The sequence below is a fragment of the Perca fluviatilis genome, chromosome 5, assembly GCF_010015445.1.
Source record: "Perca fluviatilis chromosome 5, GENO_Pfluv_1.0, whole genome shotgun sequence".
Lineage (NCBI taxonomy): Eukaryota > Metazoa > Chordata > Actinopteri > Perciformes > Percidae > Perca > Perca fluviatilis.
In genome coordinates this window covers 31,557,038-31,571,163 of record NC_053116.1, presented here as the reverse complement: position 1 = coordinate 31,571,163, position 14,126 = coordinate 31,557,038, and the positions used below count along the sequence as shown (strand labels likewise).

General features: G+C 40.7%; 1 protein-coding gene across 2 annotated transcripts in view; it reads right to left on the bottom strand.

Moving 5' to 3' along the window:
- The window catches only part of chchd6a (coiled-coil-helix-coiled-coil-helix domain containing 6a), a 99,588-nt gene that overhangs the window by 17,926 nt on the left and 67,536 nt on the right, over positions 1–14,126 (bottom strand). For both annotated transcript variants that reach the window (XM_039801482.1, XM_039801485.1), the window contains one exon: positions 8,522–8,657. In XM_039801482.1, coding sequence (XP_039657416.1) covers positions 8,522–8,657 — 136 coding nt within the window. The remainder of the gene's footprint in view (positions 1–8,521; positions 8,658–14,126) is intronic.

Genomic DNA, 14,126 nt, shown 5'->3' with positions numbered 1-14,126 from the left:
TGTCATTTATTGTTGGCATACGTAGCTCTACATGGAGAGCATCTCTTGATATTCATTATTTATACGACTCCTAGCCAACTGTTAAGGTATTAAGGCTTCTGTGATAACATACATGTGTTTTTTTTTCTCCTGTATTGCCTAAGTCTGCAACAATTAATTAATTAACTCAGTATATATTGCCATTAGTCAAAGTCTGGCTTTCACTGTGATGCAAAGCAAGATGTCTTCTATCAAGCACCACAAAGGAAATACCTTAAGTACATATTTTTCCCCCTGCCATTTCGGGCACACCAAATATGCCTTTTCAAGTCTGTCTTAATACAGCAAATCAAATGCCATATGTATGTTGAAAACATTTTGGTAATTTGATATAATTACCTGGCCAATTTAGACCAATTTCACTTTTTAGAGGTAGGGGGTTCAGGAGGAGGATAATAGTAACGTTTGCACAGTAGTCGGTCTGATATGATGCTGAAATGGCTAACGCTAGCCTGCTAGTTAGCATCGTTTTACGGTTAGTGAGTAAACACGTTCTGTCAAACTCCATTGTGTGGGAGGGGGCTTAGGAGACGGTTTGGGCTGCAGCAGAAAGGGGGGAGGGACTGAGAAATTTGTTGGCAAAGTCCTGGATCTTCACAATCTTACCTACAGCACCTTTAACTCCTCGTCTACTTGTAAAATCTCAAACGTTTTACCCATACGACTGAAAGCTCTTTCAGCCGAAGTGTTGATCACACATCTGGTTTAAAAGTTTTAAAGGGTTTCTCAAGTGATGATTTGGCAACAAACCTACATGTGACAGCAAGAAGGCATTCCTCTAACGTGATGAGCAACACAGAACAATCTAAGAAGCCGTCATTGGAAACCTCCACTGTTGTTTTAAACAAACAGTCGCAGCTGCAAATTCACGATTGCAAAGGCATGACCCGCCCTGCTCTGCCTCTGATGGCTAGTACTCGTTGCCTTTGTTGGTTGGATAGGTTAGGTTTAGGCACGAGGAGTAAAATTGGTTAGGGTTAGAATATCAGGGTAAGCCAATCAGAGGCAAAGTAATCGTGCGCTTAGACCGAGGCGTTTTCGGTGGCGCGATCACATTACATTAACATAGTTGTCTCTGGGCACCCAGAGCTCTATTGTACCTTCATTAATTGTGCAGAGACAAAAGACAAAAAAGGAGCTTTCTTGGGGAAAAGTAAGTGGGGAAGTTGGACTAGCTGGAAAATTCTGAAATGATATGTACGTTTTTGTATTGATGGAGCTGCTACAATGTTAGCATAGCCCTGATTGATCTGAAATTCACAGAAAAAACATTTTAAATGTAGTTGTTTGCTTTTAGTCTTGCGGACATACATGATGAAGTATGATTTCAGACTTTTTACAAATTGTCATCATGATCATGATTTAACTATGTAACTGTAATTTGTATCCGTTTATTGCAATTATATTATGGCAAAATCCGTAGCCCGTGACCTGCCTTTGCCATCCTAGGAAACGCAAATTCGCATTTCTTGCATGAACGATATCGCGAGAATCCAGCTGCTGTGCGAGGTAAGTATTCTTCCGCCGCAGCAGCAGCAAGGAATCACAGTCCACGAAACAAGGACTGTGAAACGGCCCTTATTGCCCCACAGTTGGTTGCTTCATGGCCAGAGTGGACAAGATCATGGTGACCAATACTTCTTTAAACACACATTTCCAAATAACCTTTTCAATTACTCTGCTGCTCCTCAGCACTCTTTCAGCACTTTCTTTCTCGGATTCTACCTTTTGTTTCTCCTGGTTACTCTCTGACAGCCAGTCTGACAGGCAGCTTTTAACTTCAGGAGTAACTCCCTTGGTATTAGACCCAAAGCCTGTAATGTCTGCACTCCACAGCAGGGCTCCAGATATATACGCGTGAGTGTGTGTGCGCCTCAGTAGTTGGCCTTGCTGAAGGGGAAAATAATGACGTTTAAAGTTTCTGAGGTCTCAACCAGCAGCCGGCCCGATCCTGAACTCGCTGTAGCTCCACATACATCTGTGATCGGACATGCTGCTGTAACGCTCATCTCTCTATTCTTTTTTCAAAATCTCTTTTGCTGTTTTTACTCCCTGTATATCCTTTACTTGCTCTTTTTCTTCTCAGTTCAGGTATTTTCTCCACTTTTCCAAATCTCTTTTTGTACCTCTCTGTCACTGTCTCTCATTTTTCAGGCTGTCTTCCTCTCTTGCCTTTCTCCCGTCTCCATCGTGAGCCGAGCCTCTGACACTGATCAGCATCAGAGGCAGACTCTCTCTGAGACTGCCGCTAAATTACTCTGGAATCCCACCAGGCCATTTAGACAGTGTGTGCATAATGTGCGTGCTGTGTATGTATTTGCATCTGAGAGTGCAGATAAATGACTAGAGAATCCCACCGAGTGTCTGGACAGTGTGTACGCGTTACATGTAGCAGTGCCCACGTCAGGCTCAGCCTCCCAAAGGATAATGACTCGAGGTTGCCTGCTCAGTCTCTGCAGACTCTGTGGGATCCTCCCCTCATTTGCCATCAAACACACACGCATGTACACACACACACACACACATAAAGATGGAAGCGTAACCCAGCAGGCAGACGTCTGTGACATGCAGGCCCTTTCTACTGACCCGCTGAGACACTGATCAAAACACATCACAGTCACTTCTGTGAGTCTGGAAAGACAAAACAAGAACTAGACCACATTTAGTCCCAATGAAGTCCTGTTTTACTCATTTAAAAAGCTTAGGAATGAAAATACATCATCTGTTTGATTTCTGCCATCAGAGGCTGTGTCATTTCATTTAATTCATCATTTTGACTCATTAATTAAATAAGCAGGCCACTCCAATTTTTTTTAAAGCATTCAAACGTATATTTGCAATACGGAAGACGTCACACATCAACTGTGTGTGCTTATAAATAAAATGAAAACAGAAATGAAAACCAATTTTCCCCAGCCTCACAGCACACTGTGTGTCCGTAAGATGTACTAATTTAATATGCATTACAAGGAAGAGAAGGAAACAATGTTTGGCTAATATTTAACGCACAAAGTAGAATTATCACCGCATCAATATTTCCCCATCGTTTGTTGGACTCAAACATTTGTTATAAATGATCAAAACGAATAAAAAGACATTTTGCTGCATTTCTCTGTTATAAGGGCTACGATGCTTTAAAAATCTGGATTCAGACTCAAGCACATGATAAGCTATTTAGCTTACTGAACAACCTACACAATTTTCATATCACGTTAAAAAGCTAAAATTAGCAACTTTCAGCCTGTTCCAACAACAGCTGAGTGTTGTGATATTTTTTTGTTTTTAGACCATTCTTCAAATGGAACAAACGTGTTTGGGAAATAAGTCTGCTGGGTCGAGACATAGAGTACTATAGTAGTCATTTAATACCATTTATCTCTTAATACTCGCTCTGTGTAAAGAGGTTATTTTGTCTTTAAACATCGTAAATTCAACATGATGAGTTGCAACAATTTTTACCCCCAAAGTGTCAGTTCATTTAGTAGCCTACGCATCTACTGCACTCCACAAGACGAAAACAAGTCATCAGTGATAACCAAACTGTGACAGCTTCTAAAGACACATAATGGAGGAAGAACTTTCAAATTGACGTTCAAATTGAGTGAAAGTCAGGGAGATGCCTCAAGGGCTAATCAGGAGGAAAGCCCTTGATGTGTAGGTTAAAGCAGACTACAATGTAGCAAGCCCCCCCCCCCACACACACACACACACATACACACACACACACAGTACATATGTGCTCTTTTAAAGACTATCTTCAAAGAGTCTTCACTTCACTCTTCACTCCTCTTTTTTTCACACTAGCTAATATGATGAAGAAACTCTCACACACGCATGTACGCACACAAGCACACACACACACAAACAAACACATGCCAACATTTGTAAGGACTTTACACTCTCATAAGTGCAGAAATACAACACTAAAAACAAAGGTTAAGCTGTGTGTATATAAAAGTGGGTTTTGTGTGGGTTTCTTACAAGACAGATACAAAGCTACAGATACTACTGAAAGTGCACACACGTACAGGCAGCCACACACACACACACACACACACACACACACACACACACACACACACACACACACACACACACACACACACACACACACACACACACACGCAGAGGAATCAAGTTCTGATTATCACATGCTGTATTACTGTATGCCAGGGGAAGCCTCAGTGCCCCTGAGCAACGCAGAGGAGATGTGAGCAGAGTGCACCATGAGACAGAGCAGTACGTTGTCCGGGTGCATGATGAGCAGCAGCACCTTCAAATGTGTCTACTGTACAAACTTTGGAAGGGCAAGCTTCCAGTATTCTGTCCTCCAACTCCCCCTTTTCCCTTCTCCTCACATTTTCTCTCTAACTTTCTGTGAATTTGTAACTTAAAACTGCTACAGTGATGCACATACGTAAGGAGAGGAACTTGTCTTTGCTTTTGAATAATACAGCAGTGGATCCAATTAAGGAATATTGAATGCTGAAAGTACAAGGCTAGATTTTACTGAGTGCATGCATAAGCAGTGATTCTTCACTGTTTTTCACCGCGGATAAAATAGAAAAAAAGTCAGTTTCATCATAAAGCAGAATGTGGCTGTCAGATCGGCAAACCAAAAAGAGTCGCCCGGTTGAATGTTCGCTGGCATGCTAGGATCCAGCCAAGTCTGGGCAAAATGAAACCACAGCTCCCGACATCTTCGACATTTGGCAGCTCCTATGTTTACTTGTGACCGAGTCCTCGCTCGGTCAGTCTACCGTTTCCTCTTTCTCTGTTCCTCCGACAATGCTTTTCTAGCTTTCCGTTTCTTTTTTGCCAGCTCAGCCATGACGATAGTGTGAAAAACTCCCATCGCTACCTTGTTAGCCGGTTCCTCGCAAGACCTGATATTATGCGATACTTGCTGACGCTGAGGCTGTTGGCTCGCCGGCTGATAGTTGCAAGGGTGGTTTTTCCGCTCACAGGCACTAGGGGGTAGCGTGACGAGCACCATTCAACTTGAAAAAAGTCATATAACCATTCCACTGACTACGTTTACAAGCTGTCAATTTTCAGGTTATGGTCAGTTAAGGTCACTATTCAGGTTTCTGAAACATTTGGAATAACCCGTTTACATGCGTGAGCAGAAAGAGTTACTCCTGTATACATGGAATTTGTAATCAAATGGCAATATCCCGACGTAAACGGCGACACACGGTTAGCGTCTGGACGTAGCCTACGGACAACCTTAAGACGCAATAACTTTTCGGTCACCTTCTTATAAATCTCACTATCTCGGTACTTTCTGCCGTCACCAAAAGACATTATATTCATGGTTTTCACCACACTAATAAAGAAATTGGTTTCCTCCTCGCTCCAAAAGTGTGGTGCTGTGCTGCGTCTCGCCATGTTTACCTCTACTTCTTGTTTACTTCCGGTATACTGCGCGCAGGTTTTCTGCATTGACATAAATATAACTATATTATTATAGTATATAATTATTATTATAACTATGTTTTCTGGCACATACAAGAAGTTCCTCTACTCAAAAGACCAAGATTCCTTGCGAATAGAACATGCGCAGAACACAAATCAATGTTCCTTTTGATGGAGATATGCCGATACGCGTTTACATGACTAAAATTTCGGGTTAGAAAAGGGGTAACCCAGGTAGCATATTCGGGTTTTTAAAAACCCGAATATGAGCATATTCGGGCGCCTGGAGAGGTCCAGTTCCTACATCAACAAAATTACTATTGCTTCAGTAAACAGCATGGAACCACTACCACCTTAATAAAATGTCATGCAGTTAGCTGTCCGTCCATGGAGCCCCATCATTTACCTTAAAATATCAAACAAGTCAAAAATATAAATGAATGCATGAACAAATAATACTGTTTGTGAAATTATGAGTGTAAAATGAAATCTAAAAAGGTTTATACTTTTCCTTTAACTTCCACTCAGCTGGTTAAAAAGCTGGCTAATTATTCTGCCCTACAAAGCCAAAAGACCTTAACTCGCCAGAGTGTAGAACTTTTGTTGTCCAGCAAAATTAGTTATTGGAAATTTGTGTGTGTGTGTGTGTTGCCTATGATCTGGCTCAAATGAATAGGGATGGCCATCCAATTATAATGACCTCATCCACATTGTCAAAATCATTTAGATATTGAGCCATTACATTGAAAATCTTTGCGATAACAGGAGCCTATGATTTATCGTAGCCATCCTAACAACACACTACCTGAACGCCTTTTTCTTTTACTATTTCATTATATTTTTTTAACTGCGCTATGAACAAAGAAACAGGAAAAGTAAGAAGTTGGAAAGCAAAATCAGCTAGAAGATAAAGTATTAACAATAATCTATTTTCCAGACTTATCAGGGGTTAAATCAAAAGTATAAGGCTTTGTTTCTTTTCACAATCCTTTTTAACGAGTCACAAATATAACTGAATGTATCAATACATAATATAGTTATTAATACATTGATTTTTACATTCAGTTACTGTATATTTTTGACTTGTCTGATAACCTTTTTCTACCTTTTTTCAGTTTTGCGGCTCCCTGCTTGCCAGCATCTCTTATATAGTTATCAGTCTCCACCAGAGATGTATAGTAACGAAGTAGAACTACTTCTCTACTGTACTTAAGTACTAAAAGGCTGTATCTGTACTCTACTGGAGTATTAAGTTTTTCTCCTACTTCCACTTTTACTTGAGTACATATTTTCGATGAGTTTAATACTTTTACTCCGATACATTTTTTATGTGCTGCATCGTTACTTGTTACAACCAATCACTGTGAATTTGGTATGATTCGCAATTTTGACCAATAACCGCAAAAGTTTACGCAAATTTGACCAATAACCTGAGTTTCCCGTGACTTCAACCAATCCCAGCAGTCCCACGTGCCAGACTTTGTATCAGTATGTGACTCTGAGAGCCAATGACTAAGTTGGAGTGAATTAATTTCCTTGTTTCTGATATGAAGACGAGACGTGTGTGACTCGAACATTTCAGACCTGCCAATCTGTATACATTTTAACATTGATGCACGCTGTAACGATTTTTCACTCTAAAGTTGCTGAAAGCTGCTGCTGCTTTAATCCTGTCTAAAAAGATACATTTCTCTCTTTGTTCATCTCACTCTCTGCAAAATGGGATTGTCAAGCAGACAAACTTACCAACACATATGTAATAATGGATCGATACTTGGCGTCGGTGTATCAATACAGTATTGCCACTGAAAATATCGCAATACTGTGCTGTATCGATTCCCCCCCACCCCTAGTAGATTTCAGCCAAAATGACACCAGAGATGCAGTCAGAAACACGACTTATATAATCGGCATCACATACGGTTTGTCCTCCTCTTTGCTACGATGAGGGACTGGGGGTCAGGAATGAGTTTTCAAACTTTGAGAAAAGAAAATGCAAAGGACTAATGCTAACAAACAGGAAAAGATGAGATTACATAATCATAATCATATTTACAGTCTACAGTGCAGGATTTCTGTTCTTATACTCTCCTAGAATTCTAATGATGAGCCTGCAGACATTGTTGCTGCGTCTGATTGGACAAACAAGTGAACCACTTTCAGGAATTCTTATTTTTCTTCAATGCATAAGCTAAAAAAAACATTGTATATCAATGGCAATGTTAATGTGCTTCAGTCATATTCATAAAATATAAAAAATGTAATCACTGTTGTCTGGGAAAATGTCTAGTTTTATTGCTTGTTTTCAGAGGACAACCTGCTTTTCTTTCCTTATCACACACTTTAAATGATTGTGTGCCTGTAAACTACCTTAAATTAGAACTAACAGTGTAAAGGCTGCAGTGACAAGCTGAGCTGCGACTGAGGAATTACAGTATGTAATGGCAACCCAAACTGTTTGCCTTCGAGAAGGGGCATTTTCAGCATTGTTAGGAAAACAGGTTTTGTAGCCCAGGAGAACTTGGATTTCATACTTTTACATCAGACATTTACTCTGGAAGCTGTTTCTAATGACGGTGAGGACTTTCTCTGTGTATAAACCTAAAGTGACAGCACTCAAAATCCTATCAATCTGATGTTTTTGGATCTTTAACTCCCCCAGAATAATCTTGAGAACATGAGAAAAAAATGAATTTCTTTCTTTTACATCAGACAGAGTGCTGCTCTGAAAATAACATCATCTCTCTCCATGGAAAACTTCAAAAGACACCACTCAGACTGGAATGTTATATCAAATCCTTGCTTATTTGAGGGGTCATTAGAAGTACAATATGATAGAATTAATATAATTATTATTACATACTTATTATTTTTTGTAGAAAGTTGCTATTGATATGGCTTTAGAAAGTGATCTTTATGGTTAAGGTAGGATCTACAGTAGGCTTTTTGTTTTTCAAGTTCCTGAAGTAAATAGAATTTGTGATAATACTTTGGCTATATTAACCTTTCAGATCTTCCCTGATATTCCAAATCCTATCCAATTGAGAAAAAAAAAAGCTCTCACCTTCTTTGCAGCATTGATACACTGCATGTATTCTTTGGCCAGGCCTGAACATGTTAGGGTCTGGTCTCTGTTCTCCCTGTAGCAAGACAGGATCTGAGCCTGCAGGCCAGGACACACCGGGTCTGTATTGCGAGACCTGCAAAAGACAAAGAGACAGAGATACAGAAAGACGGAATTATTTTCTCACTGACAGTGTCAATTTAGGCCTGCAGAATAATAATGCGGACTGAAAAAAACTAGAATCACTTCAAAACATCAATGTAACTAAACAACTGCTGAGCATCAACCTCTACAGCTTGAATATTGGACCAGATGTGTCAGATCAACCGATTCTGAATGTACAAAGTTTCACATATCACTTTGGATGGCTTGAGGATTTTTATTGGTCGTAACGAATAACGCAAATAAATAAGAACTCTAAATATATAAATATTATATATATATATATATATATATATATATATATATATATATAAAAACAATGACAACAATTGGTGCGACATGAAGTCAACAGGAGGAAAAATGTGAACGTGGAAAAAAAAGCATAGATACAGCAGTCTATTTCAAGCTGCTATCTATGTTTGTATAAGAAACAATGGCTCACATAGTTGTTAATTAAACTCTCTCATAGCGTATTCAGCTGCAGCAGACAGGTGTTTTAAGCAAAAGAGTTTGAAGAACAGACAATGCATTACCTTCTCAGTATCAGGAGACAGATACGGAGTAATAGCTGGGGAACATAGTGGAGCATTTAGCAGCTCAAGAGCCAGATATTTGGTAGGGACCAAAAACAGAGCTAAAGTAGAGTGAATATTAGACTTAGATACATCAGGTGGCCACAAACACAACCTCAAATGACTGATAATGTTGTGCCGTTGTGCGTTGGATGTGTGAATAAGCAACTGTTTGCAAACAAGTTCGCCACATCAACCCAAAGAAATCAACAATCTTGCAGAGTGGTGCTCAACGTCAGCAAAACCAAGGAGACGGTAGTTGATTTTAGAAAAAAAGGAGGCAAAGACACACGTATTTCGTTGTGCAACCCTGTGTTGCAGAATCCCAGTAAATGAACCTTAAACCTTGTGTTGCGTTTAAAGCTTGTTTCGGCTGCCCCCAAGTAGCCCAAAAAAATATTATTGCAGGTTTAACTTAATGAGTCATGACCGAAAGATTCACATCCAGGGTACAAGCTGCCGAAATGGGTTTTCTCAGGAGGGTGGCTGGCGTCTCCCTTAGAGATAGGGTGAGAAGCTCAGTCATCCGTGAGGAACTCTGGAGTAGAGCCGCTAGTCCTTTGCGTGGAAAGGAGCCAGCTGAGGTGGTTTGGGCAACCAGTATCAAAAACCGAGGAGGACACGCAGTTGGATGCTGTCCTCCTCTCCTACTTCAATGCCTAACAAATCTATGTCTTTCTCTCCCTGACCCTGTCTTTCACTGGTTGAAGCCTGAAAATATTGTAAACAAATTAATAACATAACTAATTCCACTGGTCGGACTGTTGAGCTCTGTTTCAGACTGATACCTCCGGTTCAGGCTGGTCCTCATCCTCAACGTGTGCCTTATTCAGTCGCGAAAATACTTTTCAATACTCATCTGGATTGAAGCAGCAAACATCCAGTGTAAGAGTAAAAAATGACATAACATTATTTATAACTAGTGCAGTGCCCATGCAAAATCGCTTTTTGTGTGTGTTTTTAGTAATTGCTGGTTTGGTGTGTTTATAATTACACAGCAAAAGTTCATTTTTATTCAAAGTCAAAGACAGTCCAAAGTAGTGCTACTTTGCAAATGTTTGTGGGTCTGAGGTGTATTTCACATTGTAGCTGCGCTGTGCTCACTCAGTGCTGTGCAGTGTGAGAGGGGCAGTGGCCAGCGGCTAGAGCGGCGAAAGCCAATGTGTGCTTCTTTTACCGATATATATTTAACGATATCTTTTGCATTTCTAATCCAAACAACATCAAACTTGGCACTGCACTTACTCGTGCCCGTAGCAAGACACCTGTCAAGTTTGAAATCCATCAGACTAACGGTTCGAGAGATGCGCATAACAGACAGACAGACAGACAGACGTTCCTGTAATTTATAGATAGATATGTTTATTTGATTCACAGCTGCTATATAGTGTTTTGACCTCGACAAGCCAACTGCATTTTACCGCAAACTTGCGACTAGTTAACTTTCTAAAGCAGGCGCAATCGCTTGTTTGCTAAGAGTCGGGTCGGTGATTTCGCCAGCCGTCTTCTCTCCTTGATGGGGACAGATGCTGTGTGCACGGTGGGCTCGATGGTGTTTTAAGCCTCCAACGTCGCCTTACAGGCAGCTAATCCTCACCGTAACCTTAAACGTAACCTTGCCGCGCTGCCTGAAAGGCGACGTTGGGGGCTTAAAAACACCAAACACCGCACGGTGGGAGGAGCTGTGTGTGTGTGTGTGTGTGTGAGCGAGACACAAGTGACAGAGAGACGGAGGAGAGCGGGGAAAGGAAATGCAGAAGAACGTGTTTTAAATAGCGTTTAAAAACAAAACAAAAATTTATAACGAAACGCAATGTGCGGCGGCCGGTGTTGATAGTGAGGCGCACCGCCACACAATAATCTATGTGTGGGAAACACTGCTTTGAAAGATCTGTATTGCCGGTACAGTTCACGGCTTCCTCCGACATTCATGTGTGTCTTAGCCACAAGAGAACAAAATGAAAAAGAAGGAAGAAATAAAAACATGCACACGAAAGAAGATGAGGCAAGACAAAGATGAAAAACAATTAACAACCTCACACACTGCAACCTGTTAACAACCTACGCTGTGTATGGAACGTGCTTCATTGCAGATCATGCAATTAGTGCTAAATCACATTTAATTGAGAGGGTAGGATCATTCTGATCAAATACAGCAGAAAAGTGTTCTTTAAGAGACTGAATCAGCCATGCTTAATTTGATATGTGGGCTGTATTATAATTGGCCTTTGGCCGTCTATCTGTATGATTGTTAACTATGACAGGCTTGCTGCCTGGGTGCCTTGCTGTAATGGATTCTAACTGATTGAAGAGAAGACAAGCGAGTTATGTTCGCTCACGCAGGTATAGAAAGGCACATGCACAAATGTACACACCCACAGACACTTTGTAGTTCATTGTAAACATGAAAGCACCACAATCCTGCACACACACACTAAAACGCACACACACACCTACATGCTGACACGTTGATCCCCTCTACGCTGTGCCCATTCATACCCACTTTCTCCGAAAGCCAAATTAAAGGGTATTCTTTGCTTTGATTCACGGAGGAGAGCTGACCCCCGCGTTTCAATTGCAGCATATCCATATCCACACAGGCACACACACACTTTACTGTCAGCAACGGTATCATGGAAGTTTATCTGAGCATGGGTGATGAAGGTTAAAGAGGAAAATGAACAGAGACGGATAGAAAAACATTAAAGGAAGGAAGTAGTATAAAACGATGAAAGGGAAGAAATTAAGCATTCTTTGGTGTTCCCTCACAAGACCATTTAAAAAAAAGATGACAGCCTATCAGATTACTCCATTCCCCCCACATCACCTCCAATGGTTTGTCTTGCCTGTTTCATCGGGGGGGGGTTTTCCACTTTTTGTCTCCCGTCTTCTCTTCGACTGGGTCTCCTTTCTTACTTCTCTCTCTCGCTCACCCCCATCCTTTTCTCTCACCACATCAACTACATAGCGAGGACGACGCCAAAGCGCGCCATCTTTATCTGTCTCTCCGTTTGAGGCCACCGGAGATAAGGAACTCTCCTTTAATTCGAAATAAATGGCCTTCATCAGGGAAGCCAAAGTCTCCTGATAGCGCTGCGTGGTTTATTAAAAGGCGCTTGAAGCAGAAAATTGGCTCAGCCGCAGCAAAAGCTAAAGCTCTGTCCACATGCCACACCAAATTGAAGGTGAGGTCTTAAATCAACAATATTAACTGAGCCACTTACAAAAATAAATAAATAAATAAATAGAGAGAGGGAGGGAGGGAGAGAGAGGAGGCCTTGATTTTTTTGTTTTTTCTTTTTAGCTGGAACAAGGTAAAGCAGCATCCTTGATGGCCCGTCTAGCCAAATACGGGGTTTTGTTGTTAATGTGTGTATGTGCTGCAAAAGCATTTTAATGTGTGTGGTGGCAGTCATTTTTTGGAGAGTTCTCAACGCATCTGTGAGTGGTAAATATGACAAAACACAAACAGTAAGATTAGTTGCTTAATTAATGGTGCTGCCCATTATTTTTAATCTCCGGCAGCGACGGCGGAGGCAGACGGAACACAGAGGCCTCAGACTTCTGGACCACGCACACCAGCTTACCGAGACAAAGACACGGAGAGCAATGAAAGGGGAGAAATTGGAAAATGGAAAAGACACAAAACACACCACCAACTACAAAAGCCTCTGGCAAAGCTACGAGACTGATAAGGAAGATGCTTTTATCGCCCCTAAACCATGCATCTCTAAGACTTAGAGTGATGTTTTTGTGTTTTCCTTAATGGCTTTGGCTATACATATGAAGCATTGTTTGTCCGACATGCCATTTTATTGCTATCCTGTCAACTACAAAGTATTGGTATTTGTACTGTGTTTCAGGCAACTAATTAGAAAATCTTGTTAACATCTCACAGGGAGTAGCGCCCAAGGAGGAAAAAGAAAGAGAATCCAATATTGTGACTGACTTGAGGGCTACAATACAGGTTCAGTGAAAGTCAGCACATTCTGTTTGCATGCCGACACATTGGGCAAATGTTGTATTAGTTTTGAGATAGTTTTTAGTTTTTATAATGCTTGCTTTGCCTGAAACGACTGCATATTTCAATATCGGTTTAAACTAGGATTGAAAATTGTAAACACTTTTCTTAATTGATCATTGGTAACACTAACAATCAATCAATCGATTCATCGTAATTAAAAACATTAAAAAATGTGCTTCTACCACACAATAACAAATTTGTTGTTTTCCCCTCAATTAAAGCTTTATTTCTGCAGTGACATAATTGCATATTCTCTGACAGCATTTCATAGCCTATGAAACATCTAAAGATGCAGATGCCTATTAAAAAACACAGATATTAAACACATTGAATATAATTAAATATTAGATTACATGCGGTAAAAATAATCTCCGCTAACATATAGTCTTACAAGAAAGACGCTAAAAAAAAAAAAAAAACTAAATGTAACGCTGCAACAAGAGAATAGAAACTAACAAATATCTCAGACTCACAGCGTCCTGATTTCTGCCTACTTCTTCACGTTGAGGAAAGCTAGCACGTCGACACGGTCGGGTGTCAGACGGAAGCGCCGCCTTGTCATAAAATAGATCTATTGCGCCCTCTGGTGTGACTGTGAGTCACTGAAACATGCTTTACAAAAAAATCTATTTCATAACGCAGTGTCCTGCTACGTCCTGCTACGTCCTGCTATGCTCTGCTATGCTCTGCTGTGCCCTGCTACTTCCTGTAACGCCCTGCTACGCCATGAACTACTACAACTACTATTTCTAGTCACTGTTCCATTATCTTTATTGTGACTATTATTGCCACTGTTCATCACACCCCCAACTGGCACCGTCAGACACCGCCTACCAAGAGCCTGGGT